Source organism: Malus domestica, chromosome 15 (assembly GCF_042453785.1).
Source record: "Malus domestica chromosome 15, GDT2T_hap1".
NCBI lineage: Eukaryota > Viridiplantae > Streptophyta > Magnoliopsida > Rosales > Rosaceae > Malus > Malus domestica.
In genome coordinates, this window is record NC_091675.1 from 18,194,627 (window position 1) to 18,218,460 (window position 23,834).

General features: G+C 39.4%; 3 protein-coding genes across 3 annotated transcripts; all 3 read right to left on the reverse strand.

Annotated features, from left to right (window-relative positions):
* Window positions 1-3,411: 3,411 nt before the first annotated feature.
* On the reverse strand, window positions 3,412-6,237 carry LOC103400889 (probable pectinesterase/pectinesterase inhibitor 13). Its single transcript, XM_008339570.3, has 3 exons — window positions 5,106-6,237; window positions 4,861-5,021; window positions 3,412-4,533 (listed from the first exon to the last, which is right to left on the reverse strand). Exons 1-3 carry the CDS (start codon window positions 6,056-6,058, stop codon window positions 3,836-3,838), a joined length of 1,812 nt encoding a protein of 603 aa, XP_008337792.1. The 5' UTR covers window positions 6,059-6,237; the 3' UTR covers window positions 3,412-3,835.
* A 7,254-nt stretch (window positions 6,238-13,491) lies between these two features.
* On the reverse strand, window positions 13,492-16,201 carry LOC103400888 (probable pectinesterase/pectinesterase inhibitor 12). Its single transcript, XM_008339569.4, has 2 exons — window positions 15,012-16,201; window positions 13,492-14,260 (listed from the first exon to the last, which is right to left on the reverse strand). The coding sequence occupies exons 1-2, from the start codon at window positions 15,934-15,936 to the stop codon at window positions 13,572-13,574; spliced, it is 1,614 nt and encodes a 537-aa protein (XP_008337791.1). The 5' UTR covers window positions 15,937-16,201; the 3' UTR covers window positions 13,492-13,571.
* Window positions 16,202-19,522: 3,321 nt separating this feature from the next.
* LOC103400887 (pectinesterase/pectinesterase inhibitor PPE8B) lies at window positions 19,523-23,150 on the reverse strand. Its single transcript, XM_008339568.4, has 3 exons — window positions 22,476-23,150; window positions 21,179-21,700; window positions 19,523-20,341 (listed from the first exon to the last, which is right to left on the reverse strand). The coding sequence occupies exons 1-3, from the start codon at window positions 22,783-22,785 to the stop codon at window positions 19,644-19,646; spliced, it is 1,530 nt and encodes a 509-aa protein (XP_008337790.1). The 5' UTR covers window positions 22,786-23,150; the 3' UTR covers window positions 19,523-19,643.
* Between the last annotated feature and the right edge of the window lie 684 nt (window positions 23,151-23,834).

The window sequence follows — 23,834 nt, forward strand, 5'->3', positions numbered from 1 at the left end:
TGGCACGACGCCAATTGGGATCACTAGCAGCCTCTGCAAAAGAAGACGGCTCCAAACTCTGACTGACAGCATAAATATATGAAAGATGATTGAGAGAGAAACGGTGGTAAGAAATAAAATTACAAAGTGGATATCGCGTACCTTTGACAGAACTGGGCGGCGAAGACGATGGATGTGGAGGCAGAAGCACCTGCGAGCAAACGTAGTCTTTTAAATAGGACAGAGGGTTGTGAGTGCTGGATGAAGTGCGGGTGGCTGGTAAAGGAGGTGGATGTGCCGTGGGTAATGATGTACTAAGAGGGGCCGTGGGTAGGGTAAGAGGAGTGGTAGGAGTGTCGGTGGAAGAATGGACATGGGGGACCAGGACTGAAATGTAAGGAGTGGGTGGCAAAGAAGTGGAGGTGGGAATGGGTGATGTGGGGTCAGGGACAGGAGGCAGGGGAATGAGTAATGTGGCAGGAGGTGAAGAGGACGTAAGGTCAGGAGGGGAGGGATAGGAAACGTCCAGGGAAGGTGGGATTGGCAGAAAATGTGTGGGGGTTTGGGTAGGTGGGGACGGGGCAGCAAAAAGGAATGAATTTTCATGGAAAATAACATCTCTACTGGTGAAGGTGCGATGAGTTTCTAAGTCATATAATTTGTATGCTTTTTGGCCATGAGGGTAACCAATGAAAGCGCAACGTTGGGCCCTAGGGGAAAATTTAGTGGTATGATGGATAGAGGTGGCATAAGCTAGACAACCGAAGACGCGAAAATGGTCATAGGATGGAGTTTTAGTATGGAGGACCTCAAAAGGAGATTTATTATGTAAAAGGCAGGTAGGGAGACGATTGATGGTATAAGCAGCGGTAAGAACACATTCACCCCAAAATTGGAACCCACACCAATCATCGCCTTCGAAACCAAGTCATGCAAAACACACCAAGAAGGAAAAAATGTTACGGAACACGATAATCCATCTGTAAGCTTACCAACCGATAAAAGGTCCACTTTAAAATTAGGGACACATAAAACATCTTCCAAATCAATCAAGGAATTTAAACGAAGAGTGCCAGTTAAAGAAATTGAAGTGGTGGCCCCGCTAGGCAAAGAAACAGGTGGGAGGTGCGAAACAGAAGTATTAACCAAACATGAAGCGGAAGAAGTGATATGATTCATGGCGCCACTGTCAATGATCCATTGACCATGACGAGAAGCCACAGGTAACAAACCTTTGGCGAAATTATCATGGGAAACGGCATGAGCCTGAGAAGTAGGTGCCGTGTTGTCAATGAGGGCAGCAATGAGGCGATGATGCTGCTCTGCAGAAAGATGGGGCATGGCAACCTGCAGGTCATGCAAAGTGGGTTGCGGCATGTGATGGGCTGGTAGGCCAGGATCCAAAATAGGTTGTTGCACGTGGTTTGCAGATGGGCCAGGGCGTGCGGGGCCTGCGGAGCTTGTGATGGACCGAGAGACAGCATTATTGCTGCGAGCAGAAGGAGCAGCAACGCTGCTGCGGGCAGAACCAGCGGAAGTGGAGGATCGGCGAAGAGGTCTCCATGGCTGACCATGAAGAGGATGGCCAACGGGATACCCATGAAGCTTATGGCAAGTATCTCGGGTGTGGAAGTCATAACCGCAATAGGTGCAATGTAGAGGAGGCCGATCAGACGAAGACCGAGGAGAGCTACGCACCACCATGGCAGCATGAGGCTCGGCAGGACGTGAAAAACCAAGGGCACGTTGTTTTTCAGCTTGAGAAACAAAGGAATAGGCCTGGCGTACTGTGGGCAAAGGATTCATCAGAAGAATTTGGTCCCGAACGGCGGCAAACGATTCATTAAGACCCATAAGGAACTGCATGAGTTGTTGACGATCATGTTTAGTGCCACAAGAACAAGAGCATACATCACTATAGGAGGCGAGCTCGTCCCAAAGCCCTTTTAGGCGAGTGAAGTATGCTGAGACCAAGGAGGACCCTTGGGAGATGGTGGCAATTTCACGATTAAGGTGGAAGATACGGGGAACGTTACTCTGGGAAAAACGTTCACGAAGATCGTCCCAAACAGCTTGAGCGATGGTGGAAAAAAGAACTGATTCGGCAAGGTCGGGCTCCAGGGAATGAAGGATCCATGAAAGGATCATATCATTGCAGCGCCTTCAAGAGGCGTGAGCATCAGGGTCCTCGGAAGATGAGGGTTCTTCAATATCACCTGTGATAAAACCAAGTTTATTCTTGGCGCTTAAGGAGATGTGCATCCCGCGTGCCAGGTCGTGTAATTGTCTCCGTTTAACTTCTTGGAGACAAGAACAAGATTGGGATGGTCGGAATGGTGAAGATAAAAAGGGTTGGTGCTACCATCGGAAGAAGAGTCTCCCATTGTAAAAAAAAAAAGGAGAAACAACAGGGATGACTGCCGAAAAATATGTTGAGAAAAAAGGAGCTAGGGTTTGAAACTTGCTCTGTATACCATGTAGAAAAAGAATATGTGGCTGAAAGTATATTTCATTGATACGTGAATAAGAAAATATATACACTTACATTCCTTGCACAACAAGGTATTATCCCTACAAGATAGGAATACACCTATAATTAGGATTACAATCATATCTAGACTCCAACTAGGATTCTATTGTCTAACAGATAAATACACTCTTGTAACAATTAAGTATCAACAAAATGTAGTCTTCTGGTAATTTAGCTTTAAACACACGCAATTACAATGGTAAAGCGGGAACGATGAAAAGCCTGCTTTCATAAGACTGAAGCTGTGGCATAGAAAATGCCCAAATGCCTGAAGTTGTTCAAGTTTTCAGATACATGGCGGCTCCAGGCTCACCATTGGCCTAAGTGGTTGAACTGTAAGCGTCCTGTAATCACCATATTGTCTTCATTTGGATGAAATTAATTTAATTGTTGCTAGCAAAATCCATGTACTGTTATCAATTTTAATGTGAGGAAAATGTGAAAGTTATTTTCACGTTAAAAGCCTCTGTCGTCTCTCGATTAAGAATTATATCCATCTTCCTCCATCAATCATGAACTTTTTTTGTTCTAATTCCCGTCTTTTGCATCTCAAATCATCACCTTTTAATGTTAATATCGAAATCCTATCAATTTAAGCAGACCTAATGATTACTGAATATGGATTTTAATTAAGTAACATGTTCAAAGTTCCAAAACAACAAATGTGGTTAGGTCACTTAATCAAAGGCAGTGTGTCCGTCCTCATGCAAGTTCAAGATCTGCCCTCCACGTAAATTAGAATAAAGGTTAGACTATAATTTGTATTAAGAAAAAGAACGAATACAATAATTTAACCCCATCTTTTGCTTGATGTAATCCTCCAATGTTTGTCCTTTTATTGTCGAAATTTTGCATGTTTGAGTTTTACTGTTATGCCTTTACTTAACATCATATAAAGGAGAGAAGTGAAAGAACTTTTGTATTTGGAGCAAAATGTCAAAACAACACCATAAACAAGTAGACAGTCCATTTCCAAGTACATCACACTCTTTTTGGAACAATGTTTCGGATCAAGGAGCTAACATTTGGAAAACATGGAAACCTGAGCATTCAATCTGGTACAACCTAGAACTCAATTCAATGAATTTCGCTACACGATGAACCGTGTGTTTTTCGTATGTAATTCAATTTTTATCTTCGTTTAAGGCTAATATATTTAGTGTGTTGCAAATACAAAACGATGTCCATTTCACTCCCCTGATGATCAATGTTAAAACAAAGAAACTGACAACATTACCATTTCACTCCAGACACAGATGTTCCACTCTTCTTGATCAGATACCTCAACACCATCATCGTCATCTCCGTGTCCCAAACCAACTCCGTTTAACTTTCAAATAGGCCGAAGCGAGCAGGAACACCCACACCCATAAGCCAAGCGTGCCCCTTCAAGAAAGGCCCTACAGTATAATGCATTGCCTCTTGCTTGTCAATTTTCTTGTATCCATCCCACTTCACTCTGTTGTCAGTTTTCGCGCCCGGTCCCTTGTTGTTATATTCTGCATAATACAATGTTTTTAGTGCGAAATCTCCTTCCCACTGTGTCCATCCATCGGGGTGAATCAGGTCCTCAATTGTCGAATCCATCACTATGGTTCTCGAGAATTCCTTCGATGGCCTTCCGAGGTAGGTCTTGAATTGGGACTTTACTGGCTCAAGATCTTTGTCCGGCATGATTTTGCAATTCTGCAACACTATTCCTGTGGTTTCCTGTTTGTCAGTCCTTCCCTGGGCTGTGACAGTGTTTTGTTGGTTTTCCAAAGGCTTGCGGACGTAGATCAAGCAGTTCTGGAAGATGGCAGCAGCGTCGCCAAAGATGAAATCAACGGTGCCTGAAATGACACAGCTCTTATAGAACTGCCGATGAGTTTGTGCGTATAATGTGCTTTGGTACCCTTCAAACCGGCAGTTCAGAAAAATAGCGCGGTCTGCTTGGACTCTTGCTGCCACTGCCTGATGCTTCTCAGGTCCAGCCGTGTTTCTGAATCCCATCGACTTTGCCATAAAACCTTCCCCTAAGACCGCTGCAATAGAATCAAAAGGAAAAAAAACAAGAGTAAGTAACATTGACACTAGCCTGAAATGGTGAGGTAGGCCGTACACATGCTCTATATCTTATATTGCTACAAGACATATACATCACTTGTCTAATTTGAGCAGATGTATTGCGATGCAAAAGGGAGTGATTTCCACACGTTCATTTTCTCGCCTTACACACCCATGTTTATTTATGGCTCCGGCCTTTGGGTTTATCAAAAGAAAATCAAGGGACACAATTAAACACGAGTGTGCAGAAGGATGAGAAGGATGTGCTGAAATCGTTTCTTGGTGCAAATTTGTTGAGCCCGTACCGAAAGGTGCAGTTTGGAATATCCTAACTTTATCGGCAAAGTTTTTATTTCCAGTGACGACGCTCTTCTGTGACCCATCGCCGTACATTGTAACGTTCGGCATCTTCTTTGTCACAGTCACGGTCTCATCATAAACTCCTTCTTTAACATAGATGACATACCTGAATTTTCATAAGGGTAAAAGCAAACTGATAAATAAAGATAACAAGATTATGAAAATCATTGTTTTTTAACACAATACATACCGGCCTTCGTATTTTTCGGGTATTTTTTCCAAGGCTTCACTAATGGTTTTGTAGTTTCCACTACCATCTTTTGCCACCGTCACGTTGGGGGTGAGCTTTTCATCGTTTTTCTTCAACATCCTTCGGTCCTCGTGACTCATCCAGGTAGGGAATCCGCTCTTGTCCTGCGATAGAAGGCGGCGATTGGATCCTGTAGCTGCTTCTGCACCCGGTAGCTGCAACTGGTTAAAGAGTGAAAGCATGGCCAGGGAGTTGCTAGTGAATTCCTTAGAGGCCTGCAACATCTTCTCCAAGTCGGACTTCAATTTTCCATCAGGAAACCCGTCGACGCATGTCTGCTGGTAAGATATCACCGCACTCAACCAGCTGTTCAAGACGCCTGTGCGAACCTTCCCCGACTCAATGCTGTTGCCAAGCTGAGAAACGGCGTCCCCTAATTCCCCCTTGGCATCGTCGAACAACACTTTGCAATCCTCAAACGCTCCCTTCTCTTCCGGACTGTTGAAAGTCAGCTCGGCAGTTTTGCTGTAGGCACTCTTGGCCTCGTCCGAGGCGGCTGAGATAGCGGTCTTGATGAATGCCTTGGGTTTTGTTTCGTCCCTTGCCTTTTCAATGATGCCCTCGCATTTTTCCTTGTAATCTGCAGCGCTGCACATCTCCTTCAGGATCTTCTGACCATTCGAAGGCGTTTTGCTCTTCGGTGGTCCATTTTTCGGTTGAGGAGCCTTCGGTGCAGGTTTCCCTGCGGCTTTGCCTTGTTTAGCATTGCCCTCCTTTGCATTGCCCTTCTTAGTACCTTTATTATTAAGTTTGTTGACAATGAAATAGGCTCCGACGGCAATCAGAACAAGGAGGAGAATGACGACGACCGCAATGATAATTCTCTTCTTGAACTTACGTGCATTCTCGGTCTTTCGGCGTTCGGTAAGCTGGTCGAAATCCTGAAATGCCATTGCGAGAGGTGGCTATAAGGCAGAGGGACCTCTGCCTTAATAATTCAGGGCCAAGCGCAGGGGGAGAGCACCGATTCGAGCAAAAGACAGTAAAGAGATTGAAATACAATAGCGTTTCGGCTTTAATCGTTTTCGCTTTTCGCCTCCTCGTCCACTCCCTATCTCGTTGTTGTTCGCTTCCGGAATTTCGAGTGTCCATTATTATTTTGGCAATTGACAGAGGAGGTCTGGTCGGGAGAGTTTTCAGGTATTCTATTTTTTTCAAAAGTTAGTTGGAGACGACAAGAAGGGGTCCTTTCCTTTCTTCCCTTCCAACCGCATTTCCCTCGCGGATCCTTCCGAAATTACATTCATACCCCTTACTGCCAAACAACGTATGAACATATGTTGTTCAAAATTGTCAACGAATTCATGGTTGTGTGTGTTCTTTTGTGAGGTTAGGATTGAAGTCATAACAAACTCATGACTCCAATCAATGGACTAAGCCAGTCAAGCATTATATATATTATATATATTTGGCTATTCTCAACATTCTTCAACTAATTAAAGAACAAATCATGCTAGAAGGGTAACATTTTGACTAGATTTGTTATTATTTAGTGCTAATCGACATATCAATTTTATCACGTCACGAGCAGGGTCTTAACCAAGAAGATCAGACTTGCAGAAAGAAAAAGAAAGAAACAATACAGAGAATATAGAAGAAAACTTAGAAAGAATATGAAAGGTTTTGTATTGATAGAATGATATTTTTCTTACAAACAATAAGCTGCAATCAGCTTTTTATATCCCTATAGTAGCCTAACTACCTTGCTTACTGTGTAAGCTACACAGCACCATCCTAACTAACTTTCAACAGAAATATGAATGACATGGCAGATGATGTGGCAGATGATGTGGCATTCACTTGAGTCAATTATTATCAGTCAACATCCCCCCTCAATCTCAACGAGGGAAACCAAGTTTGAGATTGAAACAATGACGAGTGAATGGCGGACTATGTAATCCTTTAGTAAGAATATCAGCGGTCTGTTCATTAGTAGGGAGATACTCAACCAACAGATCACCATGATGCACCCTTTCACGGACAAAATGATAATCCGTATCAAGGTGTTTGATTCTCGAATGATACACCGGATTAGCACTGAGTGCTATTGCGGATTTATTATCACAGAATATAGTGGGTTGAACAGGTAATGCAACTCCCAAATCTTTCAAAAGGAGCCGAATCCATGCCACATCTGCTGCAGTATGAGCAAGTGCCTTGTATTCCGCCTCTGTAGAACTGCGAGAGACAGAGGATTGCTTCTTTGACTGCCAAGAGATTGGATTCCCACCAAGATAAACCACATAACCAGTCACAGATTGTCTTGTGTTCAAATCAGCAGCCCAATCAGCATCAGAAAACGCTGTCAAATGTATGTCAGTATCAGCTGCATATGTAAGACCACATTCGGCAGTGCCTTGAAGATATCGAATAATTCGTTTGACAGAAGTAAGATGTATATCTGTCGGAGCAGTCATAAATTGACACACGGAATTCACAGCATAAGCTATATCTGGACGTGTAAAAGTGAGATATTGCAGGGAACCAACCAAACTTCGGTACAATGTGGAGTCCTGCAATGGTATGCCCTCATTCAATAGCATCTGATTGTGAGGTTTGCATGGTGTATTCGCAGGTTTACAAGACTCCATTCCAGCTTTATGAATAAGATCTTTAACATACTTGGATTGATTCACAAATATGTCTCCATTCTCCTTGTATTGAATCTGAAGTCCCAGGAAGTAAGTAAGTCTGCCCATATCCTTTAAGTCAAAAACACCTGCCAAATCATCGATAACTTGCTGAACTTTGTTAGCATTTGATCCTGTCAAAATGATGTCATCGACATATAGTAAAAGAACCACCACATCCTTGTCATCATTCTTCACAAACAAACTGGTATCCGATGAAGAGGGTATAAATCCCAAAGCTGGTAAATAGGTTGTGAACTTTGAATTCCATGCCCGAGGGGCTTGCTTCAACCCATACAACGATTTAATCAACTTGCAGACATAATGGGGTTTAGTTTGATCAACAAACCCTTGAGGCTGTTTCATATACACCTCTTCTTGTAAGTCACCATGCAGAAATGCATTTTTGATATCTAACTGCCTCAATTCCCATTTATTTATAGCTGCTAAGGATAAAATGAGTCGTACAGTAGTGTGGCGTACTACTGGACTAAAAGTTTCTGAGTAGTCAATGCCTTGTTCTTGGGAAAAACCTTGAGCCACAAGTCTGGCTTTATACCTCGATACACTTCCATCAGGATTCTTCTTAACTTTATATACCCACTTACTGCCAATAATGGTTCTGTTTGGTGGAGAAGGAACCAACTGCCAAGTTCCTTGAGTTTTGAGGGCATTAAACTCCTCTTGCATTGCAGTTTGCCAATGTGGGCTTGTAGAAGCTTTTCGGAATGTTGATGGTTCCTCCAAATCTTTTATTGCAGCAACAAATGAAAAACCCCCAGTAAAATCACATTCATTATCCAACTGTAGAGTTTGTAATTCTGGAAATGAACCAATATAACCTGTGTAAGATCTTCTTGAAATGGCACCGGACTTCAACCTGGTGACCATATGGTGAGCTGATTCTTCATTAGTGTCAACCACAGAAGAAGAGATTGGTGGTAGTACCTCTAACTGAGAAGGACTATGGACAGGCAACAATGATATTGTACTTGGAGTTGATGTTGAGAGAGTAGGAGAGCTATGAGTATGAGCAGGGAGATTCGGAGAATCTTGACTTGATGAGCTTGGAACGTGTAAGTTATCCATTGATTGGTCTTCCACAATTTCTGGATTGGCATATGACTCGACATGGGTTGGAGAAGCTGGGGAATCAGAACCAAAACATGGTATTGGAACAATGATTAGAGACATTGTTGTACTCTGGACTGTATTGAACTTCCCATAAGACACCTGCAAGCTTGTTTTAAATGGAAATGTAGTCTCATCATGCACCACATGTCTGGACAATACTAGTTTAGTACTACTCAAATCATAGCAGACTACCCCTTTATATCCAGCTACAAAACCAAGAAAAACACACTGCTTAGACCGAGGTTGCAATTTATGTTTAGTATATGGCCTTAAGAATGGATAAACTGCAGATCCAAATATCTTCAAAGTATGCAACACAGGGTCTTGTTTAAACAGAATCTGATATGGAGACTTCATCCCCAAAACCTTACACGGCATTCGGTTGATCAGAAAAGCAGCATGATTACAAGCATAATTCCAGAACTGTAATGGAACTTCAGCCTCTGTTAAAAGTGTGATTGCAGTCTTTACGATGTGCCTATGTTTCCTCTCAGCAAGACCATTCTGCTGAGGTGTGTAAGGGCATGATATGGAATGTGCAGTGCCTTTGAATGCCAAAAAGGACTGAAACCTGTTACTCATATATTCAGAACCACCATCTGTCTGTAAACACTTAATTACAGAATTAAACTGAGTTGTAACAAATGCAAAAAACTTGACAAATACTTGGAAAACATCAGATTTATTGATAATAGGGAAGATCCATACAAATCTTGAGAACTCATCCACAAAACTTACATAGTATCTAAACCCTTCTCGAGACTTAACTGGAGCAGGCCCCCAAATATCAGAATGTACTTTTTCAAACATAAAACTAGCCCTAGTTTCTTTGACAGGAAAGGGTTGTCTACACATTTTTCCAGAAAGACATGAAGAACAAACAGAAGGTGAGGAATCTGCACTAACAGGCTGTCCAACAGTTCTAAGCATAACATCAAGCACTTCTGCAGATGGATGCCCAAGCCTCTTATGCCAAATAGAAGTCTTTACAGCTTTCCCAAGTAATGCAACAGCTTTATTCGGACCAGCAACCAATCTTCTCGAAAACACAGTCACAGGAATCTCATATAGCTCTCCCCTACTATGGCCGTGGTACAACATCATTCCTGTTGCCTTGTCCTGTATAAAAAATATACTCTCATCACATATGAACCAGCAATGATTATCTTCACATAATTTCTTAACAGATAAGAGATTAACAGTAATGGTTGGAACATGTAAAACATTCTTGAGAAACAATAAATGTTGTGGAGTTGAAAGTGTTGTAGAACCAATATGATGAACAGTCAAACCTTCCCCATTACCAATAGTGATTTTCTCATCACCATTGTACTGCACAGGTTGATTTAGATTCCCAAGATTTGATGTCATATGGTGTGAAGCACCTGTATCCAAAACCCATGTATCAGCAGCAGAGAAATGTTGAACATTCTGACCATATTCTGCAGCAGTCATGTGAGACGGAGCTTGAGCAGAAAATGCAGTAAGAGAAGGAGGTGGAGGTGCCCCCTGATAGGAATAGTTATTCCGATGTCTACATTCCAGAGCATTATGACCTTTCTTTCCACAAATTTGACAGATTATAACCTGATAACCATCACTCCTATTCGAACAGTTTGCAGCAGTATGACCTCTGCGAGAACAAATCTGACATTCAACTATAGGACCTGTTTTGAAGGTAGTATTACCATTCCAAGAAGACCGATTCCCAGTAGAAGAACTATTATAGTTGTTTCCCCATCTCTGTCTATTCCCATTATAATAAGGCCTTGAATTATTGAAAGACCCATAACCATTTCTGTTGTAGTTCTGAGAAGTATTAGACCCCTGAGAAGTATTATACCCATTTCTGTTTTGAAACCTGTTGTTCCCTTGATAGCCTTGAATATCACCAATTCGGGATCCTGCATTTGAACTCTCTCCTTGTGAATACCCGGAATTCTGATTACCACCTGTGACCTTATCTCCTTGAACATACATTGCAGCCATGCCACTTGCCAGCGTAGAGACCCTTGCTTCCATAGCAGATTCAACACCAATCAACTGCGCTCTGAAATCTTTCAGCGGAATAGAAGTCTCCCTTGCTAAAACTACAGCCTTGACAATATCAAACTCCGGTGGTAATCCAGATAAAGCAGTAATAACAACATCATTATCAGTAATCCTCTCCCCTGCAGACACAAGCTGATCCTGAATGGCTTTCAACCGAAGCAAATACTTGTCAATAGAATCACTGCCTTTTTGAATTGTATGAAACTCAATTTTGAGTTGATTAATCCTAGCCCTGGACACAGACGCATAACGGTCTTGTAAATTTATCCAAGCTTCATGAGACGTTTTACACCCTATTACATATTCCATAGCATCATCCGACAAAGTAGCAATTAACAGACTCAATAGGGCCATATCTTTCTGAACCCAAGATTTATAAGCTGCTGTGATTTCTGTAGTCACTCCATTCTCAGTGTTAACCACAAACTTTGGTGGACAAGGAGACTCACCAGTAAAGAATTCAAAGAAATCATACCCTCGTAAAACCGACTGAAACTGATAATTCCACTTAACAAAATTGTCATCTTGCAACTTCACAGTCAACATACCAAGCAAACTTTCAATGCGTACTGATTTATCAGACATCTTTATCACAAAGTACTGACAAGAAATCAATCTCAATCACAAATATGTTTAACTCCAAACTTCAACAATGATCACCTCTTCAATATATTCTCACTACTTCTTGGCATCGGCCTTCTATATGTATATACTTCAAACGCTGAAATTCCAGCAATTTCGCAAATGAACAACTGTAATCATATCACACCACAACTATAATTCGTCTATCTTCAACAAATCTTGGCATCAGCCTTAATCAAATCCAACACATAACCCATATATGAAAAACCAAAGAAAACATTCCAATTCACCATATATCTTCACTGAAGCAAAAACGCAAACACTTGATGTGCAAAGAATAAGGAAAGAAACCAACAACCTGATTGAATGACCCTCAACCCAAAATTCATCAGCAAGCGTTCAAGCACTTCACCAATCCTCCAAGAACTCCACCACAGCCTTCAACGATCGATCCCAAAGAATTTCTCAGCGGAAGAAAATACCCAGAAAAAAAAAAATCAACCTTGGCTCGATACCATCTTAACCAAGAAGATCAGACTTGCAGAAAGAAAAAGAAAGAAACAATACAGAGAATATAGAAGAAAACTTAGAAAGAATATGAAAGGTTTTGTATTGATAGAATGATATTTTTCTTACAAACAATAAGCTGCAATCAGCTTTTTATATCCCTATAGTAGCCTAACTACCTTGCTTACTGTGTAAGCTACACAGCACCATCCTAACTAACTTTCAACAGAAATATGAATGACATGGCAGATGATGTGGCAGATGATGTGGCATTCACTTGAGTCAATTATTATCAGTCAACACAGGGGCCGATTCAAAATTTTAAGGTCGAGAGGTTCCAATGTAAAAGGTTTAAAAATAGGGGTGTGATATATACACACGTCTTTTTACTTCTCACACATTTTTCTAATTTTCAACCGTTAAATCATATGTATTGAAGAAAATCAAAGAACATAAGTTAACAGGCACACACCCCTAAAAATAATATTACAAGTTACGAAATCTAAACTGTAAGCGTCTTTTTTAGCAAGGTCATTTATATAAAAAAAAAAAAAAAAGTATGTTCCCTTAAAAAAATCGTACCGTTTGGGTCTTCTTCCGAATGAGTGTTCTGCAAGCCTGCAACCCATTCACCCTTCTTGAAAGAAATTGCTTAGATTATAAGGCTTATAACTTTATGGCATTTAACAATACAAATAAAACTGCTTAAACTGTAGAAACTTATAACAGCTAGGAATGGAATGGTCCTCCCAGCCCAAACATTTGGAGGGTCCTCGAAGGACCTCCATAGACGTTTTTCCCAGATGTCAAGTGGTTTGGGACCACCCCGGTCCCTCTATGAATCCACCCATGGTCACAGGGTAGGTTAATATGGTCATTACTGGCCGATTACGAATACAGTGATGACATGGAGAGTACATTTGTGTACCACATTTTAATCATATTACTTGACAAGTTATGTGCACAAGCACAACATACATTGAAAGAGTTAAAGTCATTGATGGATTAGAAAATCACATGAATTTTTTAAAAATAGCATTTCTTTTTCTTTAGAGTTTTAACTAGCACACATGGATTTGGACAATTAGTTAGGGCAATCTGTCAATTTTCTTGTACTAAAGTTTGGATTTCTTTTCTTACAGATTATAGTAATTTAGAATGTCGTATTGCCAAAAAAAAAAATTCACCGATAAACTACTCAAGGGTTCTTGTGAGAGCTCAAAATTATGGAGCGGCGTCGAGTGCCTATATTTGTTTAACTTACCAAATTTCCTTTAGAATCATGAGGCCAGTGGTCAAATTGTTAGCTTTTTATTTGGGGTTCATGGTTTGAACTTTGAACTGTCCAAAGTGTAGAACATCCAATCAGAAAATACCCCCTCCCCCTATATCCCTAAAAAATAAGAAAATATTTCACCACATCCATGCAACTTCACCTTTGATGCACATATTTTTAAATTGTTGTAAAAAACTATTTCAAACAAAAGTATTCATACAGAGATCAGATGCCATCATCATAAGGAAATGAAGTGTACTGCAGCCATTCATCACCAGCAATAAACTCTTGCACAGTGAAATTGGATGCATCATAATAGTCCATAACATGATGTCCTTTCCAGTTCACTCTATTTTCCGTCCCAGCGCCAGGACCATAATTCCCATACTCTCCATAGTACAAAGTGTTCAACCCTAGGTCCCCGGACCAATTTTTCCACCCAGTCGGGTCAATAAAGTCGTCAATGTAGGACTCCAGGACAACAGTCGTAGAGTAATTCTTCCACGGCCGGCCTAAGTAGCTTTTGACAATGCTGGAATTGGAGTACAACTCATCAGTGGCAATAATGGAGCAGTTCTGCACGGAGATTCCTGTGTTCTGATCTGGTGTCTCCCTGGACTGTGCTGTGACGACTGTGAATTGTCCCGGCATTGGCATTTTCGACACGATGTTGCATGCTTGAAATACAACTGCGGCGTTACCAAATATGTAGTCTATGGTTCCGAATATGTCGCACTCTCTATAGAATTGTCTAAAAGAGTGTACGTATAATGTGTCTTGGTAGCCATCGATGGTGCATTTGTAAATTGCAGCCAAGTCTGCATTAATTCTCAGAGCAACTGCTTGGTGCTTTATTGGCCCTGCCGTGTTCCGAATTGTTATGTCTCTTGCTAGAAAGCCCTCTGCGGACACAGCTGGAAAAATTGAGAATGTTGGTTGGGTTAAACAAACTGGGAATGAATTCATGAAAGGTTATCAAATGTAAACATGATTTTTTAAAAATTGCACTAATATCCCCTACGATTAAGCATGTTATCGATCTCAGTCCAAATTAAGATTTTTATCATAACCTTGTCTAACTTTTATCATGTGTGCATCTCGTGACGGGTGAAACAATTTTAAGACATTGAATCTTGTACGTTGACTGTTGATAAGACTTGAAATGACCTTTTGACCCTCTCACACGAAACACGTAAATAAGTGGAATAGATAAAATACAGATAGGAAGTTTGATTTGGACTAATAACAAGTTTAACCACAATAGTACCATTGAGGATTTTCTTATATTGCACTAATCCTCATTGTGGTGGGGTTGGAAATGTCAGTAATATCCAAATCAAACTTTTTATCTTGATTTTGACCAAAATTTGCTCATATGTTAGATTGAAAAGGTCAGTTAAAAACATTGAGCTTGTTCAATTCTTAAATAAGAATTTTAGATGACTTTGTCACCCTTTCACACAAACGCGTATGAACAAAATTAAACAAAATCAGATGAAAAGTTCGATTTGGACTGAGAGTGAGACTGATAGCATGTTTGACCACAAAAGTATCGTCAAGCATCTTCTCACCACAAGACTGACATTGACATATGACTCCAGTATAGGGGAAGAAGAAGACAGTAAATTGAAGATAGCAAGGAATGCATTTAGAAATATTAATTACCGACGGTTGCAGATCTGAATGTAGTCCATCCATCAACAACACTCCGGTTACCAGTGATGAAAGTGATGTCACTTCCATCTCCAAGAAGAACAATGTTGGTCTTGTAGCTCGGAATCTCCACATTTTCTTCATAAACCCCTTCTTTAACATATATAATCGTCCTATCATAACTATTATTTGGAGCAAAAATAATAGCATCACTAATTGTGGTGAAGTTCCCTGATCCATCCGCGGCAACCGTTAGGACTTCCCTGGGGTCATATTCGTCACCGGAACTCTCCAATATCCGCCGGTCTCTCCTCGACAACCACCTCGGAATGCTCATGAGACGGCGATTTGTGCGCCCTTTATTGGTCCCTTGTTTTGAGATAGCTGAGAGAGAATTGCTTACATATTTGTATGTGCTAGTCAAGGAGTTAACTAGGGTTGGCTTCATAGGGCCAGAAGCAGAATCCAACCCTTCCATGCAAGTGTTCTTGTTTGTGAGAGCGGCGCTGAGGTAAGCCCTAGCATCGTTGAGTTTCTTGGCGTTTCCCGCTTGGACTTGAGACACAGATCTTTGTAAGGAAGAGAGAGTGATTTGGTGGAGCTCCTTGCAGTCCTGGACAGCTCCCTTTTGCTTCTCGACGATGTTTGGGTACTGTCCAGCCTTGTAGAAGAGATCGGTGAGCTTTCCGGCTTCGGAGATCGCGACTTGGAGGGAATGGAGGAGGTAGGAGATGATGTTGGGGGTGATGTTTATTGAGATTGAGAGCTTCAACGAGTCGAAGCAGATGTCTGGGTAGGGTGCGGACTTGCAGAATGATCTTAGGGACGCCAAATGGGGATTAAAAGTAGTTGTGTTTGACGATGACGAAGAAGAAGAAATGTGGAGAAATAAGATTATGCAGAGGAGCTGCAGCAATTTTGGAGTGGAGGAAGCCATGAGAGGTCTCAGAGGAGGAGTTGGGAGAAAAAGAAACTTGATGTAAACACGTAAGACTCGACAGATTTTGCAGTGTGATTGGTATACAGATAGTTCATTATATATTATTATATAAATTATAAGATATATATATATATTAAAAAGTTAATAATTTAAAAAATAATTACCACTATTTATATAAAAATATATAATATATTATTTGTGTTTGGATCACAATAAAAAATTTCTCATAAAAAACGGAGAATATATAAGAGCATAAAAGTGCACAACTTGTCTGTCTGGCCTGTCATTCTATATAATAAATCGAGAAGGGCAGTGAACAGTGAAAGCAGTGTGATGAACAGTGAAATTTGGTGTCACCAGATGCCGACAAAAGTTTTGATGTCACCCCCTACCGCAAAAATATTTGGACCAAACTGCCGCCCAGTAAAAAAAATTCAAAACCTACTTAAAATAATATATCAAATTATGCAAGTATAAGTTGGTAATTTGATTGTCATAAAATTTAATATAAATGGGAAGAGAAAAGAATAAAAAAATGAAAAAGAAAAGAGAAAATAATAAACAAATGATAATGTTGATGGTGCCCAGGTGATGGGATAAAAAAATATAATAAAAAATAAGAAAAATCATGAATATTGTATTCAAAATATTTTAAGAGGCATATAGCATCGGTGATAAAAAAAAAATAATGCAATAAAAAATTGTTGAGAAGCAATTCACGAATATAAATATATTTAAAATATCTAAGTCGCGCATAGCATGCTATGATTAAAAATGTTTTTTGCACGCGGTTGTTTATTAAATATTATTTCTTAATTTTTAAACACTTCATAGGTGTGTAGTGCCAGTTACAAAAAAGTCTCTCGCACGCGTATAATAATGTGATTCAATTAGTTGTCAAATGATTTTTTTTAACAAACGATGTTATCTACACTAAGGGGGAGGGGATGGGCTTAACCTCACAATGGGCTACCAATAATGTGATTCAATCAATTGTTTATTAAATATTATTTTCTTTATTCTTAATGTAAATTCTATAAAAATCGATTTTAATATGTGAATTTAGCTGCTTTAATTGGTTTATGAGGGTTTTCTTCTAGCATAATTTAAAATTATTCATTTACTTCAAATATTAACTTTCCTTTTGTCAATTTATGCATATAAATACATTTAAAGCATGTAAATCGCGCGTAGCATACCATGATTAAAAAAATATCTTCTGTACGCGCGTGAGCATATGCACGAAGGCTAGTGTATATCTAAGAGCATAAAAGTGCACAACTTGTCGGTGTGACCTGTTAATATATCTTTGGGAACATATATGGATATTTCTTAGCTTATGTACGACACGGATTTTGATAAGGTCCTATGTTAAAAAAATAATAATAATGATAACTAGACGACAATGACAATGCTAATTAAACATACACATACAAGTACCATATAGAAGTATTATTTGTTACATGATCAAAGAAACAAATACATAAAATATACAATCGATTACAAAGTAGATTCCGAACTCTTCAACTCTTTTTTTTTTGTTTGATTCATGTTTCACGGAAAATATACTGTGCATTTTGGTTTGTTGTCCTATTGGAAAGTTCCAAAACAGATTAAGGAAATGGGGACTGCATTCAGAAAATCTATTTATCTCTACAATTTATTATTAATTTCAAGTTTTGTTGTTTTGCCTATTGATTTTTTTTTTTAATTTAATATCTCTGTTTTGGTTGGTATTTCATGGTATGTGGTTTTTTGAGAGGGATGGGAGGAGGAAGGACCTCCCCATTCTGCAAGATATTCTCTGGCTTTGTAGACTCGGAGAAAATATGGACATGGGCCATTTGATGCCTTGGCCTTGTGAGTGGACAATGGAGTCGTCATCTTTTGGAAGTTTCTGAGTAGACTGCTGCTTCTGCTTTCAACAACAACCGACAACAAAATTTTATCTTATTGGAATGAATTTTAAAGCACGAGTACACTCAATTTTGTGCCAAGTTTTTATTTAGTTTTATATACTAAATGTCTTTTTTTTTTTAAGTCTTTTTCAATGTCTTCATAGGTCTATTTTTTTTACCTTAAGTCTATGTCTCATTATCGTATTTTCTAACCAGAGCATTTGTAGGTTTTCGGTTTACATGTTCAAATCACCTTAACCGATTATTTATCATCTTAATCTTCAATTGTGGCCGAGCCGACTTTACCTCGTATACCCTTATTCTTAATTATATCATTTTTCGTGTGTCCATACATCCAACAAAACATTCTCATATTGACTACACCTATCTTTTGCACGTATTGATGCTTGATTTCATGTTTTTATACAACGTTTTTTGTGCAAGACATCTATTATTATTATTATTAATATCGTCAGTTCATCAATAATATGTCAATATGATTTATTCACAATAAATAATATTGACGTAACATTCGTATATCAGTATTACCCTATTGAAGAATGGATCATGTGCTTTCCGTAACCGGGCCATGTTTATGTAAAAATGGAACTTCCGTGAGTGAAAACAAAACACACTCATAAGGCAACACAAGTTGAAGGAATTTGCATTTGCATGCCAACCAATTTGCAACTCGACCTTTGGTCTGGTGAAAAATCACGGGAGACAGAGAAAAATATGTGCGCCTTATTTCTGTCCTAATGTCTACCAATATCTCACATGCCCAGATTCGTTTTTATCAATTTTGTTTTTAGTCTTCTTAATCTGCATATGGGACCTCTGTCACATTGTTTATCCCACTTGCATAACTTATGAGCATTGCCAATAATTACAAAGATAGGGTTGTCCATACGTCTATTTTTACCATCATATATTTTTGTTAATTTTTTATTGTTGATTTTTTTTTAAATTTATTTAATCTGACGATTGAAAATTAAGAATAATATGTCAGAAGTAAAAATAAGTGTGTGAATAACATTAATCTAATTACAATTGCTAATTTTTTGATACAAAAAAATGCCACTCAAGGGAGAATTTTCAAGTTGCTCAATTCAATTAAAACATTACGGTAGTGGTATTTCGAGTCCATCGCACACTATTATGTAAAAAGTTAAAATATATAATAACACATGAAAAAATTAGAATATCATCGACGTGGCATCTGAGGTGTAGGCAAATTTCTCGCCATAACAAACTTATACGCATGACTTTTTTCTTGTTCTGTTTTTTCCATTCCTTGTTTTGCAGAATGCCCAAGCTGGTACCCAAAACCTATTTCAGTATTTTAATTGTACGGTAGAAAACTGACTGGTCCTAGGTTCAAACCCTACGGAGATTGGATTCATTACGAGTTCTGACTCAAAAGAACTCGGAATGAAAGGGTTCACTTTGACTGTTAAGAGTAGATTACTGGTTCGTTTATGGTACTTAGTACTGGTTTGGTACTGAGGTGCTTTTATAAAAAGTGGGTATAAAAAAACTAAGCTTAAAAAAATGTTTGGTAAACACTCAAAAACAGCTTATTTTCACAGTTTTGAATGAGAAAAAAAAAACTGAAAACGTGAAACAGCAAAAATGAGCTTATTCTCACAGCACATCAAAAACAATTTTTTTTCAAAACACAACAATACCAAACCAACTCTTAAATTACTTATTGCTGTTCTAAATTTTCTTAACAAAAAAAACAAAATTGATCGAAGAAGATATAATTAGGTACAAGATTGAAATTACACAGAACTGCTTGAATCCTCAAGCCCCAAGTCCTGCTATATATTTGACACCAGTAGGGGGCAACCACAGGTCTCCTTCAATAAATTGGGCTACAGTATAGTTCTGGACTTGAGTAGACTCATTAAACACTCGGTAGCCGGGCCATTTGACCCGGCTTTCGAGCCCCGCTCCAGGCCCATAATTCATGTACTCCCCATAAGACAATGTGCTCAAAGCAAAATCCGCATTCCACTCGAGCCACCCCTCAGGCCTTATGGCATTGCTCAAGAAGGACTGCATTATTACAGTTCTTGAATACAGCTTCCAAGGCCTACCAAGGTAAGTAGAAGTTGAGTTGACAAGGGGTAACAAGTCTGCATCTGCAGTTATGTTGCAGAACTGGATTGAGATTCCGGTCGGCTCATTCGGGTCCTTCCGGCCTTGGGCCGTGACGCTGTTCTTCTGATTTGGTAGGCCTTTTTTGGCTAGGATCTGGCAGTTTTGGAACACAACAGTTGCATCACCAAAAATGAAATCAACTGTGCCACTTATTTTGCAATCTCTGTAAAACTGGCGCATTGCGTGTGCGTAGAGTGTGTCTTGGTAGCCTCTTATTTGGCATCTGTAGAACACCGATAGGTCGGAATCCGATCTTAGGGCAACTGCCTGGTGCTTCTCTGGCCCTGCCGTGTTCTCGAACGTTAGGTCTCTTGCTATGAACCCTCTACCACTCACAGCTGAATACATAGTTCCATGAAAACAAGATCAGTTTTCATAACATGAATGGTTGAATACAAATTCCTAATAACAAAAGGAGTAAATCACAACAATGGTCCTAAACTTATGCTCATGTTACACTTTTGCCGTTCAATTCAATTTTTAAATTTTGTAGTTCGTCAGTTGCGTCATCTATCACTTAAGTCATGCCAGACTTAAATATAAAAGGTAAGTGAGACACATAACACAATTGTAAAACTGTAGAATTGAATCACATAAGCTTAACAATTATAACATCAACATTACCAGCAGAGATGCATCGGTTGTATATAACCTATTTGCCGTGGCGATATTATTAAAGAAAGACTTGCATTCAACCACACACAAAATATGATTGCAAAATAATGAATTGTTATGGTCTTGATGTAAGACCATTCAAGGTGATGCTCTGCTAGGTGAGGTCAAGAAATTAAGTATGCTAACATGTATTGGGACCATGTACTTTCCTCTCATACCTCCCACCTACCATTTTATTAAGGTGAACAGTATTGAATTGGTTGGGATCTCATTTAAGATTCCAGTAGTCTTAGAATAGGATACCAAATCTTGTTCTCCATGGCCCCCAAATCCAAAGTTGATAGGATAAAGCAAAAAATAATAATAATAAAAATAAAAAAAATCTAAGATACTTTACGTAAAAGAAAAAAGTTTAGGGTGAAAAATCTGGAAAAAAAATACCTACGCACTTTACATACAAATAACACTTTTACTTGTCTACATATTTTCATGTGTTAGGTTGTGATTTGCAAGTAAAAAGAAACGAGCAGCGTAGAGAAAATTATTGAACAGATGCTTACCAAATGTTGCGGATCGAAATGTGGTCCAACCATCGACAAAATTTCGATTTCCAGAGATTATAGTAGCATCCATACCATCTCCAATCATCATTAGGTTCCATTTCTTCTTCTTGATCTCCACGTTCTCTTTGTATGTGCCTTTCTTGATGTATATAACATAGCGGGTCATCCTTTCATCCGGCGCTGCTAACACGGCATCCATGACATTTGTGAAATTCCCGGTACCATCTTGGGCTACAACTGCATCCACATTGACACCACCGGCTTGTAGAAGTTTTCGATCTTCGGTTTTAACCCACGAAGGGATTTCTCCATTAGGCCCGTGGTGATCGGTATTAGGGTGCACTTGGGTGAGGAGGCCTTGGACTAAAGAGGTAACTTGGTTGAGGCCAGTTGAGACCAACCCTTTGACAATGCTGTTGGTGCCTTCGAACCCATCACTGCATGTGTCCTGGTTAACCAGTGCAGCGCTCAACCATGTCCTCAGATCAGAACTTAGTTTCCCTGTGCTGTTGTCCTTGCCTAAAAAAAGTACAAATTTGTGGCTTTTTGTAAATTGGTTGACATAATGCAGCTGAAAATTCAATCATATAAAATGAAATTGGATTACAAATTGCCAATCTGCAGCCCAATTTTATGTCTATTGGAATGAGTCATAAAGTAACTCTATGATCAAAGGCTACTGATTTTTTTAATTCAGAAATATTCTAATCAATCTAATCTAAATGCTCGGGAGAGAGGTTCGAACTTCGAGTGCGGAGAGAAAGTACGATGCTCTAGTTAATATGCCAATATGTGATTAAGGCTGTGGATGCAACTAAAATCATAATCTATTCAATTTGAAGTGCAGATGGCTAAACGACGAGTGTCAATCTAATCTAAATTATTGAGATTTGAGAGAGAGCTTTGAACTTTGAGTGTGGAGAGAAAGTACTAAGCTCTAGTCAACATGCCAATATTGATTAAGGCCGTGGATACAACTAAAATCATAATATATTCAGTTTGAAGTGCAAATGGCTAAACGACTAGTGCCAAATTAGTGTCAGTGAATGTGTCTTGCATGCCAAGCTTGTTGGAAATTGCAGAGGAAATATTTTTATTTTTTATTTAGCTTAGATTTCAATCCACCCCTTGACTTCATGAACCAGAATCTAAACTACCCAAAACATGTCAACGGCTAAGGAAAAACAAAAAGATCCGAAATTAATAACAGACTTAAGCACTTAATTTAAGGGATTAAGGGGGATATTTTTATTTTTTATTTAAGAGGGAATTTTTTCTGTTAAGTAGTAGTTACCTTCCGGGTTCTGGGAAGCAGAGAGAGACCAGTTCAGCTCATCAGCAGAGAAGTCAAGCAAATCGAGGCAGTCGGAAATGGCGTTGGAAAGGCGAAAATCGCCGAAAGCATTTGCAAACTGAGAGAGTATGGAGGCCACTTGCTGCACAGCACCAATGGTGTCCCTTAAGGAGCCTGCAAATTCGGATGCAGGCACTTTCAAGCACTCTGACGGTATATCATTTGTGATGCTGCAGCTAGCAAAAGGGATTCTGCTTTTGGAGCAGGCACACAATAAGACTAGCAAAAAAAGCAGCTTCCCAGAAGCCATTTACCAAACAAAGTGCTTAATGACGAAGCCTACTAAATTGTGTGGGACTAACACATAAATATGAGAGTGGAGGAGGAGACTATTTATGGCAAAGAGTGGATGGGGTTGACTGAGCAGAGGTTGGATAGGCAGGTGAGGGAATTTAAGAGAGCTGGTGGATCATGGTTGATGCGGCATACGACTCAGTAGTTGTGCCAATTGCAGGTTGGGGAAGCAGGCTTCAAGACCATATTATATACAGATAGAAAGCAATATCTTTTAGAGTTGTTCGCGGCCCTCATGTCAAATACAAGCTGTTAGATAGAAACAGAGCACACAGAGAGCAAAAAAAAGGTTATTCACAAGCATTTCGTCGAACATTGATGGGTTTGTTGTTGTCAACCAAACTAATTTCTATACATGTCAACATATATCGACATATACCAAAGCAATCTAATAAGTGATATAGAAAGAATTTGTCGACTACTGTTGACATAATTTGTCAAGATATGTCTAGCAGGTATTATATCAAACACTTGGTGATACAAAAATGACATGTACCAATGGACTGTCCTTGAAAGATCTTCTCATGTATATTTTTTGGACTCTAAGATGGTCATGAGACAACCTTGGTCCCTAAATCCATCCACCCCTGATAAATCTACATAACAATGTTTGAAACTTCTAACTAAACAATGGTATGAATTAAAACAATTATCTTTTTACTGGGTTGTGTTGTTTTCAAACCCATGTAATGTTACGTGACAGAAACAATCACCCGCAAATTAATTTTGTTTGTCATATCAAATTTTTGCTTAGCAAATTATATGACAGTGTTTCGTTTGTTCAACGGTAGAAACAGCCCATGTGTCGGCAGGCCCTACGGTGCCGTTAGGATTTCATTCTCTAATTCAAAAAAGGATGTGCTATCCACACACCTCAAATTACTTCTTACACACCTCTTATTAATTTTGTCCGTTGATCTTCTTTAATTCATCCGATCCGACGGCCGAATATTAAAAAGGTGCGTAAGAAGTAAAATGGGATGTGTGGATACCACACTCCTTCGA

Coding starts and splice junctions, on each gene's coding strand:
- LOC103400888 (XM_008339569.4), bottom strand. CDS start 15,936: ATGGCTTCCTCCACTCCAAAATTGCTGCAGCTCCTCTGCATAATCTTA. Junction 14,261..15,011: donor ATTCAGATCTGCAACCGTCG/GTAATTAATATT, acceptor CAATTTTTCCAG/CTGTGTCCGCAGAGGGCTTT.
- LOC103400889 (XM_008339570.3), bottom strand. CDS start 6,058: ATGGCATTTCAGGATTTCGACCAGCTTACCGAACGCCGAAAGACCGAG. Junction 5,022..5,105: donor CCCGAAAAATACGAAGGCCG/GTATGTATTGTG, acceptor ATGAAAATTCAG/GTATGTCATCTATGTTAAAG. Junction 4,534..4,860: donor ATTCCAAACTGCACCTTTCG/GTACGGGCTCAA, acceptor ATTCTATTGCAG/CGGTCTTAGGGGAAGGTTTT.
- LOC103400887 (XM_008339568.4), bottom strand. CDS start 22,785: ATGGCTTCTGGGAAGCTGCTTTTTTTGCTAGTCTTATTGTGTGCCTGC. Junction 21,701..22,475: donor TGCTTCCCAGAACCCGGAAG/GTAACTACTACT, acceptor TACTTTTTTTAG/GCAAGGACAACAGCACAGGG. Junction 20,342..21,178: donor ATTTCGATCCGCAACATTTG/GTAAGCATCTGT, acceptor CTATGTATTCAG/CTGTGAGTGGTAGAGGGTTC.